At 34.9% G+C, this 22949-nt stretch overlaps 1 protein-coding gene across 4 annotated transcripts; it reads right to left on the bottom strand.

Moving 5' to 3' along the window:
- Nucleotides 1–1644: 1644 nt before the first annotated feature.
- LOC121202984 (serine hydroxymethyltransferase 3, chloroplastic) lies at nt 1645–4021 on the bottom strand. Of its 4 annotated transcripts, none has more exons than XR_005907740.1 (5): nt 3606–4021; nt 3069–3159; nt 2840–2975; nt 2322–2382; nt 1645–2116 (listed from the first exon to the last, which is right to left on the bottom strand). XR_005907740.1 is itself a non-coding variant. In XM_041085328.1 (4 exons), the coding sequence occupies exons 2-4, from the start codon at nt 3125–3127 to the stop codon at nt 2012–2014; spliced, it is 300 nt and encodes a 99-aa protein (XP_040941262.1). In that variant the 5' UTR covers nt 3128–3159; nt 3606–4021; the 3' UTR covers nt 1645–2011. The 4 variants fall into 4 exon arrangements, 2 of the variants coding, with proteins under 2 accessions (XP_040941262.1, XP_040941263.1); XR_005907739.1 differs by having other exon boundaries at nt 2852–2975; XM_041085328.1 differs by lacking the exon at nt 2322–2382.
- Between the last annotated feature and the right edge of the window lie 18928 nt (nt 4022–22949).

Here is a 22949-nt window from a genome sequence, read left to right as displayed (position 1 = left end):
CTCAGTGGTATTTCTATAATCCGAATAAATTTATAATATTTAAACATATATTTGCACATAACAAAACCTATTCAACAACAATTAAGTTTCATAATTATTTTATTCAATACACTTCAATTATCATATTTTTTTTATTTCAATCATTTAATTACTATTAGTAGCAATTCACAAATATCAATATTCATCTTATGAGCCCATTATCCATACAATTCCATGCATTTCAATTACACAGTCCAGTTCAATGCTCATTTCAATTCATAATCATTATCATTCAATATCAATCAATTGATCAATTCATTCACATACCTCTATTAACCCAACTCTGACTAGGATGGATACACGGATCCAACCAAAACACACAAATACGGCACCTTGTGCCTCATCGGAGTTGCCGAAGTAAACAATACGGTACTCAGTACCTCATCGAATTTATCCGAAGCAATAACAATACGACACATATAATGCCTCATCGACTCGAAGTCGAAGTATCCCTGAGCACTTCCAATCCTATGGCATGCCAACTATATGCAACTTAGCCTGATATTGTTAATAGGGTATTTCAATACATAATTCAATTTCCAATCAATATACAATTTCAATCCATTCAAATTCAATACATTTTTCAATCACACACATATTTTCACAAAATAATTCAATTCAATGTCAATATATCAATCTCACCTCAATTTCACTTACCATACATAATAAATAAACACAACAAATAATTTTTTTTTGGATTATAGAAATACAAACCATATTTTCCGAGCTAATCCTCGTTGACTTTCTCTTTTCCTTTCATAGTCGAGTCTTCCAGCTTAATGTTAGCTACGAAATTCAAGAATTAAAATTTATCAATAGACTACAATTTAACATTGAATATTTCAATTTATATACAAATTTTGCTTTAATTCCAATATAGTCCTTAAATCAAACTAATTATTTTCTTACAAAACTAATTTCATATCTCAATTCAATTTCCACTTTAGGCTCCGTTTGTTTACCAGTAAAATATTTTCCGAAAAATGATTTCTGAAAAATGATTTACTTTTCTAGAAATGATTTACTTTTCTGGTGTTTGTATAAATCTATGTAAAATATTTTCTGATATTTGGCAGATTTCCTGAAAATATTTTCCGCAAAAGCTGTTTTAAATTAAACAAATATATATTTAAAAATTTATTATCTTTTCATGATTTAATTGAGTTTATTATATATATATTAATAAATTTATATTTTAAATTGTTTTTACATATCTTGCAATGATTTATTTATATAAATAAATCAAATTAAATATATAATAATACTCAGTTATTAAACTAGAATATTAACCGTCATAATTTGAAAACAACCAAAGTCAAATAAATTATTTGTAATTGTTATTTACAAATGTTATTTACAATTCCTGGATGTGATTACACAACTGTATCATGTTCCAAGAAACCAAATTGACCTACTTCTCAATGCTTGCTTCACCAAAAATCACAAGCAATTCTTGAAAACTTTACATGAATTTTTTCGATAGGTAATTTCAGACTACACATCATACACCGACAGTCGCTCTTCGTTAGAAACACGGTAGATTGGGCACCTTTTACACTTCTTATAGCATGTACTGAGATGCAAATTATGCATGATTCCACATCCTTTGATAATAAATGTAATATTATCCATGATCATAAGACAAAGGTTACAATTTTGTAAGTAATTACAATAAACATACATACAAGAGAAGTTATGATGCCTTAGCATTAGATTTAGGAGATATATCAATGCATTAATCATTACTGATAGAGCATGTGATAGCCAGAATGAACGAACTTTAGCAGTATTTATGGGGATGGATAGATATGAACACCTGCAGAGGACATGATGCCTACATGGGAGGAGGACTATGTTGATTTGTTCTTCAAAGCAAACTCTACAGAGAATCTTTTCCTAACAGATTCATTAAATTAGCAAGTTTGCAATACCATAGATAACAGCTCAACAGTTATAATAACTAGGTTAGAACTTATGTTTTCTCTTGAAATATACATTTTTGAAGTCTTTCAAACTCCTGCTGGCTAAACTTGGTGATTTCAATCTGCTCACAGTCTGCAGCTTGTAATCTCCATATCTGTATTTAAAGGAAATGAAGATTTTATCAGTATAACATCATTAGATGGTAAACAGGATTTCACATATTATATAGCCATCAAGTTGGACAGAAATAATTGCAAAAATAAAGTAGAATTCAATTAAATTTCATTCAAAAAAAAAGACTTAAACTAAAGCATAAGCGTATACTTTTATGATTTGAAGATAACAAGTACTGGGTGTACCTCTTCAACCAAATTTGATTTAGGCATTTTCTTCACAGAATCAAGTGAGAAAGCGTTATATCTGAACGTTAAGAGGATGAAAAATAAGATCAATATAGAGACAAGAGGAGGGAAAACCCTGTTACAATCTCTCATCTCTGTAATACTCAAGAAGCCCTATAGCATGCAATAGAAGCAACCGGTACTTATGATGAGAACAAACAAGCATTGTTGATAAATTCAGCATAACAACAATAACTCATCATGCAGACTCCATTGTTTAGTTTCCAATGTTTTTTAAAACATTTTTTACATCCAAGAGTTGAAAGCAAAGATTATACATTTCTAGAATGTAACTCACAAGATGTAGAAAATACTTTAAACAATAATACTCCAATAAAGAAGACTATAATTTGAAACAAGATGAAGGGCATCATAACCGAAACAAGCACATGATTAACTTTATCCACAAAAATATCCAGTAATTAAAATCTTGCTTTTATCCCTAGATCATGTGGATTAAGAATAGCTGTATAAACCTCAAAGTTTACCGGAGAGCCAGACAACGGTTGAACATTAATGCCCCACTTCTTTTCATCCAAATGAAATACTGCCAAAGCCCTCTTCTGGCAAAGTATTTCAGGTTCATCAATGTACTCATTGCCACCATAGTAACTGCAATAAACAAAAAGATAATTGGCTGCTAAATCAAAACCAAAAATAGAATTAAATCTCTTTTCACTTTAGTCAATTATACATAGTATATACCTTTTCCCAGGTAGTCCTTTGGAATACTTGTTTGTGAGGCATGACCCGACTACCTCCATCACAGCACAGGATGTAAACCATCAATCTGCCCCTTTAAAACACACAATAACAGAAGCCTTTCAATTTACAAATTATAGAACCATAAATTTTTGTTATCAACATCCACGAGATAGTCAAGCATTGAACATTGCTTCTCACAGAAATGCAAAGTCTTAAACAACTAGCAATTTTAATTTCAAAACACTGCAATTCGTAAAAGACCTAAATTGAAATTTCATCATCCAAACTTGTATCAGGTAGTATTAACCACAACAAAAAGGTTTTTCTCAAATCTATAATCTATAATAACAACCACACAAACACTGAAACAAAAGGAATGCAGCTTCAATTCCGAATCAAATTCACAGCAAATTAAAACAACAAAAAGAATCAAAGAAGAATTAAAATAGATTAAGTGAGCCTTTCGAAGTGAAACAAATCTAAACAAGTTAAAAAGAACAAAAAAAGAAGAAGATTAAAATGAGTTAAGATTATCACCTTGGCTGTCTCGGAGCGATTCAAATCAAAATTCTAGGGTTTAATTTTCAGTGAAATGGAAAAGATGGATGCAGATGTAGAGGGTGACTCCAAATATATATGCCGATTGGTGGTGCAGTAACCATTTTGAAAATGAAAGGTGAAGATGAGGAAAATCAACGATGAACACTGACGTCTAGTGTTGAGAATCATTGTTGGCTGACGACAAGCAGAAGATCTGGGTGTCAAGGATGGGAGAAGGGAAAGGGGAAAGGAAGATCAGGTGTTCAGAGTTCTTAGCTTCTGTTTCTGAAAATGTCTTACCGAAATAAAAATGGTAAGACATTTTCCCAAATTAAAGGCCTCATTTCCCGTGTTTTGTAATTCATTTTACATTAGGAAATTCTTTTCAGCCAAACAAACATTGGAAAAGGCTGAAAAGCTTTTTCGAAAAATGATTTCATGACAAAAAAATGGAGCCTTAATCTAATTTCAACTCCCTAATTTCACCATAAAACCCTAATTTTGAAATTCTTTCAATTTAGTCCCTAGTACATAAAACTTATGATTTGTTTTACAATTCAATCCTTTATTCAATTTTAACTTGAAATTCTATCAATTTAAACCTTAATTCTTCAATTAATTCAACATAAATCACATCTAAAAATCAACTAACTTTCAAAATTTTCACATAAATCAAGTAGTATTTTATTCTAGGATTTCAAAAACATCAAATTACAAGAAAATGGGCTAAATTGACTTACCAATTAAACTTCAAACCTCAAAACCTTAATTTTTCCCTTTCTTTTTCTTTCTTTCTTTCCATTCTCTTTTTCGTTCCACTATACTATTTCTTTTCTATTTCTATTTCTTTTATTTACTTTAGTTTATTTATGTTTTATTATATTATTTTATTATATTAATTTATTATTATATTATATGCTTAAGTATTAAGTATAAATATATGGATATTATGCATACACATGGAATAATATTTTCCACAAATTTCTCACTTATTTTCCCTTATGGTTTATTTGCTAATTTAGTCCTTTAACTTTTCTTGATTCTATAATTCAACTTTTACCCAATGTTCAATCTAGTCTTTATACTAAATTAACCTTAATTCAAGCTAATTCACCTGGCCAAAATCTAATTAACCACTTTACTGACTTCGTAAATATTTCTAATAAATATTTACGAATCCGTTTTACGAAAGAAGTGACCTGAAAATACACTTTTTCGATACCCATAAACTTCGGGTTGTTACATTTCTCCCCCTTAATAAATTTTATCCTCGAAATTTACTTGAAAAGAGGTGGGGATACTGTGATCTTATAGTTTTTTCTAGTTCCCAATTTTCTTTTTCAATATACTTTTACTAAAGGAGCTCGCTTATTACGCAATTCCATCACTTCTTGAGCCAATATCTTAACCGATTTTTCTTCATATGGCAAATCAAGTCAAATTTCAATATCTTCTGTAGTGATAACATGAGAGGGATTTGATCGATATCTTCTGAGCATAAAAACATGAAAAACATCGTGAATCTTTTGTAATTCTGGAGGCAAAGCCAAACGATATGCAACTGGCCCAACTCTTTTTACAATATCATATGGCCCAATAAAACGAGGACTCAATTTTCCTTTTTGACCAAATCTCAATATTTTCTTCCAAGATGATACTTTAAGAAATACCTTATCTCCGACAGAATATTTGATATCCCGACATTTCAAGTTTGCATATGATTTCTGTCTGTCAAAAGCTGCTTTCAATCTATCCTGAATATTCTTGACAGTGTCCTCTGTTTCCCATTGTGACAAAAGATATTTGAGACTTTTATGATTCGTATAAATGTAACATTTTTCCCATTACATATAATGTCTCCATATTTTCAAAGCAAAAATCACAACAGCAAGCTCCAGATCATGTGTTGGATAATTACGTTCGTGCGATTTTGATGATCATTTTATGATTCACTACACTAGACTACGATCACGACAAAGGCAAGCGCACCTATCGAATGGTAGTATAGCTATGGTAGTCCAGAATATCGTATCCACAAGGACTAAAAGTACTAGTATTAACTATCTTTCTATTATTTAGCCTAAAATATAAGGGATTTGTTTTAATCTAAAATTAACTAAATAATTAACTACTGAACGCGACAGAGAGTGAATAAAATAATCGAATAAACAAATAATAAAGACAATACCCAAGGAAGAATCCACCTAGACTTCACTTATTATTCTGACTCTGAATCAAACGATTTATTCACTTGTCTTGATCCATAGAAATCCCTAAATTATGTTAATATCTCTTTCGAAACTAAGAAAAATTGACTCTAGGCTAATTAATTGAAATCTCTTTCTAATTAAAACCCCTGTCCTCACATTAACTCGATCTATGGATTCCTCTATTAGATTTGACTCTAATCTGGCAAATTTATGTCATCCTATTTCTAGGATTGCATGCAACTCTGCTTAATTATGCTAGATCTACTCTTAAATAGGGACTTTTGCTCCATTGAATAAGCACATCAAACTTGGATTAATATCCTGAAAGTGTTAAGGCAAGAATTAATAACACATAATTAAGAACAAGGACAAGTATTTATCGTGTAATTCAAATAATTAAATAATAAGGTCCATCGTAGGTTTCATCCTCCCTATGTATTTAGGGAGTTGAGTTCATAATGTAATAGGAAAACATCTCAAAAATAGGAAAACAACAAAACATAAAGAAACCCAAAAACTTCGAGAGAAATTGGAGGGAGATCTTCAGTCTTGAAGGAGATCCTTCTTCTGAGCTGAATCCAACGGCTTCCTTCGAGTAATTTCTGCTTTCTACTCTACATGTCCCTTTAGGTCTACTTCTAGTGTGTTTATATAGAATTTAGAATGCTCAGAAACCCTAAACATTGGCTTTTTTCGCCTATTTGAGAAACTAGGAGCGATATCGACACGGGCTGCCACATGATAAATCATCCAAAAATATTCTAAGTATGGGATTAAAATGTGTTACTTTTATGGTTTATCAAATACCCCCACACTTAAGCGTGTGCTTGTCCTCAAGAAAAATCCTCAACTCACAATTAAAATTAAACTTTCTCAATTCATAATTCCCATCAACAATGTTTTATCATAATTTCAAAAATAATCATACATTGATAATTCAACTAAAAGAGCACTAAATGCACAAGAAATCCAAGTCTAATATTTTTAAAGGATGAAAACATAGGTATTTCCCCTTATCTAAATAATTACCTTTAATTCAAAAATTAATAAGGATTGACATCCTCATTAAAGATTCACTTAAATCACTCAAAATGTTTAAGGTTCAAAAATTAAGCACTCAAGAGTCAAACATGAAAAGTTATTACCATAAGCTTGCATGAAAATCAAATCTCCACCACTATAAAATGATATGATACACAAATCAAACAGTCTTTAAAGGGTTGTGTCTTTAAAGGGTTGTAACAGGGCTTGGGTTAAAGGTGTGGATAAAGGTTGAAAAAAAAGGGTTAGAATCGAGATCAAATTGATAAATTACCTAACTAGAAAACTAAACTAATACTTAAATAATTACATCAATCGAATTAATTAAAGAAAAACATGAGCTTATTCTCAGAATATGAAATTAACTACTTAAGCTCAAAACAAAGAACTAATAATAATCAACATATATGTATATTTTTTTCACTTTTTTTTTGTGAATGAATGAATGAATAATAAGAGAAAAGTATACACTAAAATAAAAGAACATAGTTAGGAAATTAACCAAATCAAATATCGAAAAAAAATAGTCAATAGAATAGGAAAAATTCTCAGTGAATCAAAAAGTATAATGTATGGGTTAATATTAAGGGTAAATTAAGAAATAGTTTGTTAGGCTTAAAGGGGTTCACTAAGGGTTAATTGTGAGTGTAGGCTTTTTGTGGGGTAAGTGGGTTAAAACCTAGGTGCCTTTATCACCTCAATATATTAAATTAAAGGTGTGGTCTCGGTATGTATAATCGAAGCAAGTTCTAGAATAACAAATCAATATTGACACACTTATAACCAATAATAAAGTGAGCAAGAAAAATGTATGCTCTAAAGGCTCAAAATCTCACAAAAATTATGGCTTTTGATGTCAATCTTTCAAATTTTAAACGTCAAGGTAATACCTCAATTTAGGGAAACATCTTAAAAACTTTTTAATTCTGAAAAATAGACTTGTCATGCTTAATTCTCTAGTATCTTAAAGTTTAGATCATCAATGCACAAGTATCTATGAATTTAATCTAAAACATATCAATGAAAATCACAAATCAATAAGAGTTCGTTCTAAAAGTAATATGAGAAAATTACTTAAACACAAGGCATAATTTAAGGATTTTCAAATAATCATATAAATAACCTCTCCACACTTAAGATGTACATTATCCTCAATGTACGAAAATAGATAATCAAAGTAAAAACATAAATATCATAAGAGAGGAAGAGAATTGAAACTGTCTTGAATTTTTGGATGAAATTCCCAAAATAGTGAAAAATGAAATTGTAGATAAATATAGGGGTAGTGCAAATTTCTGAGCAACTGATAAGAAGAGAAACACAAAATTAAAGAAGATTAAGAGGGTTACTTGATTAGAAACAACCATAATAATTAAAATAGAGGTCAAAATATAAAGATTAAATAAACATAAAAAATAAAAATAAACATAAACATAAAGATAAATGGACTCAATGGTCCTCATCATCAGATGCTTGCGTCGTCGGCTCTAGAGGAGTAATATGTAAATTTTGACAGATCTGCTGCAAAATCACATCAAGACTGTCGAACTGCTCAGTACAGTACTGACGGAAACTCATGAACTCCTCATAGGACACTTTTCGAGAGCTAGCAGCAAAGGGAGCATGTCAGTGACTCGATGGTGGAGGCTGTGGTGGGTCCTCGTGATAGGGAGGAACATCATCAGTGAAGTCATCTGGGTCATGCTGAATGTCAGGTTGGACTAGTGTGTACTGAGGGGGGTCCACTCCACGTCACCGCTCAATCATCCTCATGTGGATCATGCTCGAGACGTCTTGAGGGGACATCTGATCGACAAGGGTAAGTGTTGAGGACTATTCCAATGTGTCGAGTAAATCGAAGTGTCGAGCGAAATGAGTCACGTAAGGGCTGAGACAGATAGGGCCTTTCTTATGGCGTTCAGTCTGATTGCAGCAAGCGAGTGTGATAAAATACGCCAAATCAAACACATTTCTGGTAGTCATGCTCCACAGAAAATAGGCACCATAAGTACTAACCACTCTTGTGCTCTCTCTCTGACCTGTCAAAGTGTGAGCTAGAAGGGCGTGAATATACCGTAGGGCCGGAGAGAGGTGCGTCACCTTCGAGCCACTCACGTCATAGTTAGTTAGGTTGGTCGTGAGCTTAGTCCAACATTACGAATATGAGTAATGAATATGTCGATGAAGTTGAAGAAAGTCCTCAGCGCTCATGAACTCCTCTGTATAAAGTCCCAAAATAGCACCGAACTCTGGAATGCTCATGTGTTGCACCAACCCGCCAAGGCGAAAGGTGACTGTGCCTGGCTCATCATGGACCAACATGACCTGCTGGACCGAAAATGTGGCGTCGATCTTTAAGGTGAGCTTCGAGTAGGTGGGTTCAATATGGTGAAGAACCTATCCCATGGGGCTGTGGTAATAATCGCGCGCACATCATCAGCTAAACGGACCTGCTTTAATGCGGCCCAATCAATGCATCGACCCATACCGAGAGATCGTACTCGATGAAACTGGTACAGTTCCTCCTAGGGTCCCACTGAAAATTGGAGATAAGGGTGGCGAGCCTCGGTAGATACGCTTGAGGATATTTCAATATCAATAAAATAGAAACCAATACAACATCAATCAAATGCATCGAGAAGGTTATAAGTAAATCATGTAACATTTATTCCTATATGCACTAATGCTCATAAATGCAAAAACTCACAGTATGTGAATCGAAACTAAGTGTATACCAAACTAATTGAAACCATCCAATGCACCTAATGGTGAAGAATAAGAAAGAAAATCCTAACATAATTAACTACTAACTAGACTGAAAACTATCAAAAGAACCTATTATTTAGAACAGTGAATGAAATCAAGAATCAAAATAATAAAATAAAAATCAAGCTAGTCTATACTATGGTTAGAATGAATGTAATAACAATAGACATAAATTTCCAATAAGAATGCATACTAATAATAAAACTAAAGCTAACAGAATAATAATCAAAATTAAAAGAATAAAAATAAAATAGAGTAAAATAGAGAATAAAAATGTTAAAGAACATGGGAACTGACGGTTGGTGGTGGTCGTAGAGTTGGCCGGCGGTACGGCCGTTGGTTATGAAAGGGCTAGGGTGAGAGTCGGGTTTTGAGTGTGCGATGATGGCTGGTGGTTGGACAGTGGTGGGATGAGGGGGCGTGTGGCTGAGTTTGTAGTGGTTGTGGGGGTTGTGCACGGGTTCAGTGTTTAGAGGTGCAACGGTGCTTAGTGGTCGGTGCAAGGGGCGGATAGTAGTTGGAGAGGCTGGTCAGGAGAAAGGAGAGGAAAGATGAGGGAAGAAGGGAGGGAATGATAGAAGAGAGAAAATGAGAGGAGGGAAAGAGAAAGAAGAAGGAAAAAGGGAAAAGGGGAGAGAGCTAGGTGGTAGCCGGAAATAGGGGAAAGGGGAACGACGGCTAGTATTTGGAAGATGAAGAAAAAGGTAAAAAGTAAAAAAAGAAAAAGAAATTAGGTTTGGGGCTTTAAAAATGGACACGGTCGTGTGAGGCTCGTATTGGGCCACACGGCCGTGTCACACGCCCATGTGTCTCGAAATCCAGCCCGTGTTTGTTGAGAAAAATAATAGCCCACTCGTCACACGGCCTTGGACACGCCCTTGTGTCCAGGCCATGTGGTTCACACGGCCGAATCGCACGGCTTGTTCTACGCACGGCCGAATCGCTTCTTTTGGTGATGTCTCAACCTTTTTGGAAGGATATTAATAGATAGATAATTCGCAATATCAGCAAACCTAGGGCTTTCAGAGTTAGTTATAACCAAGATTTGTTCTTCAGGAAACAAATCATTTATCTCATTTTCATCAATCTCCTTGAGATGTGGGTTTTCTAACCTGGACAAGTGATCTGCTGCAAAATTTTCGGCTCCCTTCTTATCTTGGATTTCTAAATCGAATTCCTACAACAATAAAATCTATCTTATTAGTCGAGGCTTTGCATCTGATTTAGTAAGGAGATAACGAAGAGCCAAATGGTCAGTGTAGACGACAACTTTAGATAATATTAAAAATGGTCTAAATTTATCGAATGCAAAAACCACAACCAATAATTCTTTCTTAGTAGTTGTTGAATTTTCTTGTGCGACTGTCAATGTCTTGTTAGCATAATAAATCAGTTGAAAATGCTTATCTCTTCGCTGTCCAAGAACAGCACCTACTGCAAAATCATTCACATCACACATTAGTTCAAAGGGTAAATTCTAATCAGGTGCAACTACAATCAGAGCATTAATTAATTTATCTTTAAGAGTATTAAATGCTTCTAAACATTCATGATTGAAATTGAAAGGCATATCTTTTTCTAGAAAATTTGTTAAAGGCTTAGCTATTTTAGAAAAATCCTTAATAAATCTTCTATAAAACCCAACATGTCCTAAAAAGCTTTGTATAGCCTTAACTGAACTAGGGAGAGGTAATTTCTCAATAGTTTCAATTTTCACTTTATCAACCTTGATCCCTTTACTAGAAATTTTGTGGCCTACTACAATCCCTTCACGAACCATGAAGTGACATTTTTCCCAATTAAGTACAAGGTTCGTTTCCTCACATCTCATTAAAACTTGTTTTAAATTTTTAAGGCAAAGATGGAAAGAATTACCGAATACCGAGAAGTCGTCCATAAATACCTCCATAATGTCTTCTATGAGTTCATCAAAAATGGCCAACATGCAGTGCTGAAAGGTAGCAGGAGCATCACATAATCCAAAAGGCATTCGTCGATAAGCAAACGTACCGTATGGACATGTAAATGTCGTTTTCTTTTGGTCCTCAGGAGCTATTGGGATTTGGAAGTAACTAAAGAGTCCATCTAGGAAGCAATAGTACATAGGCCCAGATAATTTTTCCAACATCTGATCAATGAATGGAAAGGGAAAATGATCTTTTCTCGTGGCATCTTTCAACTTCCTATAGTCAATGCAAACTCTCTATCCCGTGACTATTCATGTTGGGATCAATTCATTCTTCTTGTTAGCCACAAAAGTCATGCCTCCTTTCTTAGGAACAACCTGCATAGGACTCACCCAAGAACTGTCAGAAATATGATAAATAACTCCAGCATCTAGAAGTTTAATTACCTCAGATTTTACGACTTCTTTCATGTTAGGATTTAGTTGTCTTTAAGCTTGCACACAAGGTTTATATTCATCTTTCACTAAAATTTTATAGGTGCAAAAAGAGGAACTGATCCCTCTAATGTCAGAAATCTTCCAAGCTATAGCTCTTTTATGCTCCTTCAACACTTGAAGTAACTTATCTTTTTCATTTGGCTGCAAATCTGAAGCAATAATCACTAGTAATGTAGAATTATTTCCAAGAAATGTATACTCTAGGTGATTTGGTAATTGCTTTAATTCTCATTTAGGAGGTTCTTCAATAGAGAGTTTTAATTTTAATTCATTGTTTACCTTAATAACCTCATAATTCTTCTATCTTAGCGAGGACTCGTTAGAATTTAATTTAGCATTTGTATTACCTATCGCATCATCATCATCATTTACCTCCTCTCCTTGAGCAAGACACAGTTCCAACGTGTCCTTATGAACGATTTCCTATAAAGAATCTTGAGTAGCATGGTCAATAGAATCAATAAAATAACGGGAATCATCTTATTCTCTAGAGAATCTCATGTCATCATAGATTTTAAAAATAATTTCTTCGTCACCTACCCTAAGCATAAGTCTACCGTCACCTACATCAATAACAGCTCTAACAGTGGCTAATGGCGACCTAGAATCAAAGGTACTTCAACATCCTCATCCATGTCAAGTATGACGAAATCAACAGGAAATATGAATTTATCTACTTTAATTAGCATATCTTCAATAATACCCCTAGGATATTTAACAGATCTATCAGCTAATTGAATACTCATCCTAGTGGGTTTTGGTTCCTCAAGACCAAGCTGCTTGAACATTTTATAAGGCATCAAATTAATACTGGCACCTAAATCAGCTAATGCTTTCTCAATATCTAAACTACCAATTAAACAGGGAATAGTGAAACTTTCTTGGTCTTTCAATTTGGTTGGTAGCTTGTTTTGAAGAATAGCTGAACATTCTTCGTTGACTTCCACGGTAGATAGCTCCTCAAACTTCCTTTTATTTGTTAGAAGCTCATTCAAAAATTTAGCGTATGTAGGAATCTGTGAAATAGCTTCAACAAAAGGTAAATTAATATGTAGCTGTTTAAAAAGTTCAAGAAATTTACCAAATTGTGCATCCATACGATCTTTCTTCAACTTTGCTGGATATGGGATCAGTGGTTCATTGTAACACCCCAAACCTGGCCCAAACGTTACGGCCGAATCCGGCGTGTCACATTAAAGCGTTACTATAAAATTCATGTTTTATCTAAAATCTTTCTTTGTGTTTAAAGAGTATTTTTCGTTATAGATTAAAGTGAATGGAAGCTGTGCACCAGGTAGGATGCCGGAAAAGAGGAGGTGAGTCTATTAGACTGCTTAAGTACCAAGCTCTCCACGGATCCACTCCTAGACATGCACATAACCATTGCCACACTTTAACTGAGTGATTGTTCAGGGAAAACCATTTCGTTTAAAACCATTTGGAAAGGTTATTAATTTTGAAAATGTTTTCGTTGCGGAAGGCTTGCTTTGTTATCGCGATATTTTGAAATCAAGTAACCTTTTTAAAATGCGCCCTAGAGCTATTCAATTTCAAATAGTTAACATAATATCATATCTAAGCTAACAAAACATACTAAAAATAATTAAAAATAATTAAAGCGGCCTTATTACAAATTAAAACCCGAAAACATAAAGGAAATAATCTAGAACAAAAGTGAAGGCATAAACACTTATTTTAAACTATCCACATGGCCACTCTGAATCCCTCCAGCTCTAAGTCCACCGATCTAAGGCTCACCTGCAAAGATGGGAAAAATGGGGTGAGTTTGGAAAACTCAGTGTGTAAAATATCCCAACCAGAGCCCAAATCAGTTCAAGCTTTACTGGGCCTAAGCCCTATTCAGAAATCAGAGTTAACTGGGCCTTAGCCCATATCAATATTAATGTGGGTCATAGCCCTTTACAGTATCAGAGTATACTGGGCCTAGCCCATATCAGTATCAATCTGGGCCGTAGCCCTATTACAAGTCGAGATATATTGGGCCTTGCCCATATTAACACAGTTGGACCCATTTCAATACAGTTGGCCTATAACAAAATAGTCTCATATGATTAATGCATGATAACCCCATCCAACCCTGCACTTGCCTCCGTCCATCCCTACACTTCCTGTGGGGAATAAATCACCCACGCCATCCCTACACTTATAGTGTTAGCACCAGTTGCGGCACTAACTATAATCCGCAGCAAAGCTGCTTATATTAGAATATGTGGCACAACCACCAGAACGGGTTCTTCCTCTATAACAAAACCCAACCCCATGCAGTATGACATGTATGCAGAATATATATATAATTAACAAGACATGCTTCAGAAAGACAGTCAGATTATAGCGTAAGAACAGTTATTTACCCTCGAGGGTCGTAATCGTAAACTTACCCCTTTAGAGGTATTACGGTAATTCTACCTTACAGAGGTATTTCAATAATTTTATCAGTCTTTTTAGGGTTTCATGCTCATTATAGCTATTAACGTATTAACAAAAACACTTACCGAGCATTTTTACCGAATTGGGCCCGTTGGCCCATTAACCCAATTTCGGCCCATTAAGCCTAAATATATTGAAATGCACGAAATTGTGCACTCTGCAATCTTACCGCTTGTGATTACCAAAATTAACAACCAAACCATCTCATGAGCGCTTGCACGCTCGTAAGTTCACATAATGTCGGCTCTTCGGCATTTCAGCTTTTCGGCTTTTGCCGATCTAGTCTATGAGTGGGTGTCATTTACACACCTGATTTGCTACAACTGCTACCAAAATCTCCCACGATATCCTACAATCGTCACTAGATATATCAGATCCAAAATACAATGGCAACCATCATAAACTTACTTACCATAATCGGCCATCAATACCTATGGCCCTTGAGATCCTACCTTTGCCAAAACTAGAGACTAGATCTAGATCTAGTCGTTCCACTTGTCCAAGCCTTCGATCAACAGCCTCTGGATCACACTAACACCCAAAAAAAATTAATTGTTACAACCCTTAGAGCCCTAAGCTCCAATCGACAACCTCCTTATGCCTTTAGGGATTTTGGCTTTCCTAAAACCCAAAATAAAGAATAGATTTGAGTACCTACCTCAGGTTCCTTCAACTAAAACGATTCCACTTTAGTTTCTACTCAGATCTGATGCAGATCCAGCCCTTAAACACTTGTAGAAATTGAATCTTAGAGATCTAAAGATTTGGCTATACGTCCCTAAAAACTATTGTGTTTTCGGCTTTTGGAACTGTGAAGAGGAAGATCATCTGGTATGGTGTTTTTTTGCAGTGGTACTGCCGACAGGGGTTGAGGTTTAAAGGATGTGAAAATTGGCCAAAAGAGATGAAGAAAATAGAAGGATTTTGGCTAGAAGAAATCGGCACAAGAAACAACTTTCAGGATTTCGACTTTTATGGAAATCGACTATAGGGGTTTAGAAAAGAATGGGAATGAAAGAGGAGATGAGTAGAATAGTAGGAATGTGTCGGCCAGAGAAGAAAAGAAGGAGAAAAAGAAAATAGAAGAAGAGAGGAGAAAAGAAGGAAGAATTCGACACTCAGGAGATCTATCTTTTCGTTTTCAACTTTTTGCGACACTAAGAAGAGAATAGAATGGAAGGGAAGGCTCAAGGTGGCTAACCCTAATTTGGCAAAACAAAAAGAAAATAAAGCTTGCCCTAATGGCCATTCAGACCCACGGCCTAACCTTCCTAAAGCCCTAGCCGAATTTCCACTTAAGCTTTATCACATGCCCAGCACATGCACACAAAAATAAAAGTAACAACATGCTTACCTTGTGACTTGAACTCTGGCTCCCCTTAAACATCCATACGTCACTCCCCAAACACCTAGGTGGCGGCGCCACATGCCACTTTACCACAGATCTTTTTTGTGTTCTATTTTACCACTTCAATTTTAAAATCCCATATCCCCAGAACCCTCTCTCCCAAAATTAAAATTCAGAAATTGCCTCGAATTAAATTTACTCTTGGGCTTTTTAAAGGCCCACCAACATACTCAGACCCACACCAGACAGTCGAAACACAGTATTTCTAAAATTCATTCAAAATTACAGAAATCCTGAAAATCTTGAAAATTGGGGCGTTACATTCATATTCTTTAAGCATCAGTGTTACACTTACTTCGGGTTTTACTTTCTCGTCCTTTTCCTTATCAGATTCTTGTGGCAACTTATTTTCTGGTTCAGTTAACACTTTCCCATTCTTCAATGTAACCGCTTTTACATGCTCTCTTGGGTTAGGTTCAGTGTTACTAGGTAAACTACCTTGTTGCCTTTCCGAAACTAATTTAGCAAGCTGCTCAATTTGATTTGCGAGCCCTTGAATCGATGCTTGCTGATTTTTCAAAGCAGTCTCAGTATTTTGGAAACAAGTCTCTGACATCGAAATAAATTTCTCAAACATCTCTTCAAGGTTCGGTTTCTTTTGTTACAGATAAGGTTGCTACTGAAAACCCGGAGGGGGCGGTGGGGGTCTTTGATTTCCTTGACCTCCCCATGAAAAGTTTGGGTGGTTCCTCTAACCTGCATTGTAAGTATTACTGTAAGGATTATTTTGAGGTCTAGGATTATTACCCATATAACTCATTTGCTCACCGTAGGATAGATTTATGAATTGCTCATTCTACCTCCACTTGTGTCACATTGTATCACCGGATGTACCTGCGAACTGCATAAACCATCAATATTTCTGTTTAAAAGTTCTACCTGATCTGAACTGCATCAAAGTTAAAAACACCAGCTACTTTTGTCGGCTTTGTCCTCATGACTTGCCACTGATAATTATTCAGTGACATCTCTTCAATGAATTCATATGCCTCATCAGTGGTTTTATTATTTATGGTACCACAGGCGGCTGCATCGATCATCTGCCTAGTTGAGGGGTTCAAACCATTATGAAAAGTCTAAATCTGTAACCATAGAGGTAACCCATGGTAAGGGCACCTTCTTAATAAGTCCTTATACATCTCTCATGCATCATATAAAGTCTCTAAATCCATTTTCACAAAGGAGGAGATATTGTTCCTTAACTTAGCTGTCTTAACTAGTGAGAAATATTTTAATAAAAACTTCTCGGTCATTTGATCCCAAATAGTGATGGACCGTCGTGGCAAGGAGTTCAACCACTGCTTAGCCTTATTTCTCAATGAGAAGGGGAATAGTCGTAAGCGAATGGCATCGTCAGAAACACCATTTATCTTGAAAGTATCACAAAACTCTAAGAAATTGGCCAAATGAGTATTTGGGTCTTCATCTTGCAAACCATCAAACTGAACAAACTGTTGAATCATTTGTATAGTGCTAAGTTTCAGTTCAAAATTATTTGCAGCAATGGCAGGTCTAACAATACTCGATTTAGCCCCCGCTAAATTAGGCTTAGCATAGTCGTAAATAGTACAAAGAGCAGCATTCTGATTCACATGATTAGTGGCAACCACAGGAGGTAGCAAATTATTCCGATTTTCAGCCATCTCCTTAGTATTATTAGTATCGTCCTCGTGCTCTTTCTCTATATACTGTAGACTTCGCCTTATTTCTCTACGATTTTTGTGAGTTTTGTTTCAATTTTGCTGTCAAAAAGCAATGGTCTTGATGGATTTCTTCTAGTCATAAACTACAAAAACCTGCCAGAAGTAAATAAAAGATAAGTTAGTAAATTAAAATAAAAACAAAAATAAATTGCAATAAAAATAAAAATGGCTAAAGTAATAAAAATTAAGTGTTTCTAATATTTTAGTCCCCCACAACGGCGCCAAAAACTTGATGATCGTTTTATGATTCACTACATTAGACTACGATCACGATAAAGGCAAGCGCACCTATCGAATGGTAATATAGCTATGGTGAGTCCAGAATATCGTATCCATAAGGACTAAAAGTACTAGTATTAACTATCTTTCTATTATTTAGCCTAAAATATAAGGGATTTGTTTAAATCTAAAATTAACTAACTAATTAACTACTGAACGTGATAGAGAGTGAAGAAAATAATCGAATAAACAAATAATAAAGACAATACCCAAGGAAGAATCCACCTAGACTTCACTTATTATTCTGACTCTGAATCAAACAATTTATTGACTTGTCTTGATCCGTAGAAATCCCTAAATTATGTTAATATCTCTTTCGAGACTAAGAACAATTGACTCTAGGTTGATTAATTGAAATCTCTTTCTAATTAAAACCCCAATCGTCGCATTAACTCGATCTATGGACTCCCCTATTAGATTTGACTCTAATCTGGCAGATTTATGTCATCCTATTTCTAGGATTGCATGCAACTCCGCTTAATTATGCTAGATCTACTCTTAAACAGATACTTTTGCTCCATTGAATAAGCACATCAAACTTGGATTAATATCCTGAAAATATTAAGGCAAGAATTAAGAACACACAATTAAGAACAAGAACAAGTTTTATCGTGTAATTTAGATAATTAAATAATAAGATCCATTGTAGGTTTCATCCTCCCTAGATATTTAGGGAGTTTAGTTCATAATGTAATAGGAAAACATCTCAAAAATAGGAAAACAAGAAAACATAAAGAAACCCAAAAACTTCATAAGAAATTGGAGGGAGATCTTCAGTCTTGAAGGAGATCCCTACTTCTGGGCTGAATCTAATGGATTTCTTCGAGTAATTTCTACTTTCTGCTCCGTGTGTCCCCTTAGGTCTACTTCTAGTGTGTTTATATAGACTTTAGAATGCTCAGAAACCTAAAAATTGGCTTTTTCCATGTATTTGGGAAACCGGGAGCGATATCGACAGCGGCTGCCACATGGGCTTGTGGCCAACCCGTGTAGCTCACACGGACGTGTGCTCAGCTCGTGTGGATCTTTAAATCAACTCGTTTCGTCTATTTTTGGCCCGTTTTCTGCTCCTTTTGTTTTCCTATGTTTTCCTGAGTTTAAAACATGAAATTAAAGGTTTGGGAGCATCTAATTCACTAAATTATATGATAAATCATCCAAAAATATGCTAAGTATGGGATTAAAATGTGTTACTTTTATGGTTTATCAGGTTTCAATTGACAAGAAGCATAAGCTATTGCTTTTCCATTTTGCATCAAGAGACACTCAAGACCACTAAAAGAAGCATCACTGTAAATAAAAAAATCCTTTCTCGACTCTTGCAATGTCAGAACTGGTGCCTCAGTCAACATTTGCTTCAATTTCTCAAAACTTTCCTGACACTGATCATCCCAGACGAATGAAACATTCTTTTGCAACAACTTTGTCATCGGCAAGGCTATCTTTGAAAATCCATTTACAAATCTTCGGTAGTAACCAACCAAACCCAGAAAACTACGTACCTCAGACACATTTCTCGGTGCTTTCCACTGAACGATGGCTTCAATCTTTTTCGGATCGACTCTAACTCCCTATGCCGATACCACATGCCCTAGAAATACAACCTCGGACAACCAAAATTCACATTTACTTAATTTCCCGTATAACTGCTTCTCTCGTAATATTTGCAAAACGATTCTGAGACGCTGTTCATGTTTAGATTCAGACTTTGAATAAACCAGAATGTCATCAATAAAAAACACTACAAACTGGTCTAAATAATGTTGAAAAATACGATTCATAAGATCCATAAAAGCAGTTGGGGCATTTTTCAAACCAAATGGTATCACCAAAAATTCATAATGCCCATACCTTGTTCGAAATGATGTATTCGATACATCATTTTCTCTCACCTTTAATTGATAGTAACCCGAACTTAGATCAATCTTTGAAAACACAGAAGCTCCTTTCAACTGATCAAATAAATCGTCAATACGAGGTAACGGATATTTATTCTTGATTGTCATTTTATTCAATTGCTGGTAATCAATACACAACTAGATTGAACCATCTTTCTTCTTAACAAACAATACTGGAGCTCCCCAAGGTGAAGTACTCGGAAGTATAAATCCACGATCCAGTAAATCTTACAACTGCACTTTCAATTATTTTAATTCCGTAGGAGACATACGATATGGGGTATTGATATCGGAGCTGTACCCGGATAAACTTCAATTACAAACTCAACTTCCCTATCAGGGGGTAATCCCAGTAACTCTTCAGGAAAAACATAAGGAAATTTACAGATTATCTAAATTTTACTGCAGTTGCTCACAATAGAATTTGAATTGATAACATAGGCTAAGAAAGCTACACAACCTTGATGAATTAATTTATTAGCTTGAATTGTTGAAATAATACGGGTGACCTACTGCTTTGAATACCATTAACTTCAATCTTATCACCACTCTCATTCTGAACATTGAACTTCTTTTTACAACAATCCAAAATCACCCCATGCTCAGATAGCCAATCCATTCCCAAGATTATATCACAGTCACCAGATGGCATTATTAACAAATCAACAGAGAAAATTTTATCCTGCATCATTAATGGGCATCTCCTACACACTTGATTCACTAACATAGTTTGCCCCAATAGACTAGACACTGCTATAGATACTTTAGACATTTCAGTTTTTAAATTTCCAGATTCAACCAGATTTGTATTAACATATGAATGTGATGATCTTGGGTCTATTAAAACATAAACAAGTTTTGAATACAATAAAAATATACCTGTTACCACATCATTTGCATTCCCTTCTTCATGAGTCCATACCACATATGCTCATGCTAGTACTCTAGTTTCTGATTGTTGGGTGGGGATATCACTTCCTCTTCTAGCACCTCCTCTAATAGCTAAACCACCTCAGCCTGATCCTTGACCTCTAGGAGCAGATTCGGATCTCTGTGATGTAACTGGTATAGCATTTTTATTCTTCGGACAGTCCTTTACAAAATGCTCAGTAGACCTACAACGGAAACAACCCCTTGTCAATTTCCAACACTTACCTCTATGCCTATTTCCACAGTGTTCACATTTTGGAAGTTCTGTATTCCGAGATGGATTTCTAATACTACTAGTAGAAAATGTCGTCTATTTTCCATGATTTTTATCACTTCTTTCTGATCTAGAACCAAATCTCCAACTGTCTTGAGATTCTTTTGATCTTTTGGATTGCGGAGTTGAACTAGTGGCTTCGAGATGTTTCCCAAACGAACAAATATTTTTAGGCTTTCTATCAAGACCCAGTACCTGTTCAACCATTTTTGCTCTTTCGACAAGATCTGCAAATTCTGTAATACTGAGAGATACCAATTGCACTCTTAGTTAATCACGGAAACCTCTTAAAAATCTCTTACAACTATTGGCTTTAGTTGGCATATATTCCATAGCATATCTGCTGAGTCTTGAAAATTCTCGTTCATAATTCACTACTGACATTTCACCTTGTTTTAGTATTAATAATTCTTGTTTTCTGTCTTCAATGTACAGTTCACCCACATATTTCTTCTAAAATTCTCTTTGAAAGAAATCCCAGTTTACCTGTTCTTCTGGCAAATGTCGGGTTATCGATTCCCACCAGACCCCTGAAGTAAAGAAACAACACACAATAAACTTTCCCAGGGAGCGCATTCAAGTTGCTTCAAAATCCTTTTTGTTGATTCTATCCAATTTTCAACAGTAGAGGGATTAACCCCTTTCAAACCTTGAAATTTAGTGGCACCAAACTTACGCAGTTCTTTAATTGGTTCTCGACGAGTAGTAGGAGCAGATGTTGTTGCAGTAGCAGTTTCTGCTACTCGTTGGAGAGCATCAACTATCACTCTAAGTAATTCAGAATTATCTCTTTCTCCTACATTACCTCTTTTAACATTAGGCGGTTGATTCCCCATTGGATTTACACTCGGTGTTGCTGACTCGGTTTCATCTAAGTCCCGAGATTCATCATCCCCACTATACATTTCTTGACCATTATCATCTATGTATTTATCTGACATTTTCACTATAAAACAGAAACAAATAAATATCAGCATCCAATCTCGACTCAATTTTGACTCAATTATGACATGTACCTCTAGACTCAATTTTGAGCTCAATTTAGTCCAAAAATTGGCTAAACCTGAATAGCTTTGATACCACTAAATGTAACACCCCTTAACCCTTATCCGTCACCAGAACAAGGTCACAGAGCATTACCAGACTATTTAGATTAGTTATAAACAATAAACAAATTAAATAGCAAACATATCATAGTTGAATCATATTGTCCCTTTTATAGGCTCTCAAGGTCATTATTAGTATTTAAAATACATCATGACTTAATCAGTAACTCAAAGAATTTTTCACGAAATTTCAAAATTTTTCCTATGTATAAGTGTTATAATTAGGTAGCTCTCTGACTTGCACACACAGCCAAGCCACACGCCCGTTTGCTAGACTGTGTGGTTAATTATTTTAATTTGAATTAGGTGCAGTTTTCATACTGCCAAGCAGATGTCCGTGTGCTAGGCCATGTACCTTACACGGATGAGACACATGCTCGTGTCTCTGCCCATGTGGCATTACCTGGACATTCCGTTTTTAAAATTTTAAGATGTAGGGGACACACGACCTAATCACACACCCATGTGTAAGCTGTGTATCTCACATGGTCTGGTCACACGCCCGTATGCCAAGCCGTGTGGACTCAAAATGAACCTTTTACATCAAGTTTACCAACCCTGCAAACCTTAAACGACAAGCAACACAAAATCCAATCTTTACCAATCCAAATCACGATTAAATACATTTAAAACAGGTCAAAACTATCAATATAATAATCTAACTCATATATGTTCAAAGATATCTAACATAAATTATCTAAACAATTCATTTAATTACTAATCAATCAATTCAATTCAAAATCATGTAAATAACCATGTTATAGTTATATATGTATATATATTGGTAGATATATATATCAACCAAAATCATCTTTTACATTTTCAATATTCACATATCAAAATAACATCAAAAGATAACCTAGGTACATGCCAT

Source organism: Gossypium hirsutum, chromosome A13, assembly GCF_007990345.1.
Source record: "Gossypium hirsutum isolate 1008001.06 chromosome A13, Gossypium_hirsutum_v2.1, whole genome shotgun sequence".
NCBI lineage: Eukaryota > Viridiplantae > Streptophyta > Magnoliopsida > Malvales > Malvaceae > Gossypium > Gossypium hirsutum.
This window is presented reverse-complemented; position numbering and strand designations above follow the sequence as displayed.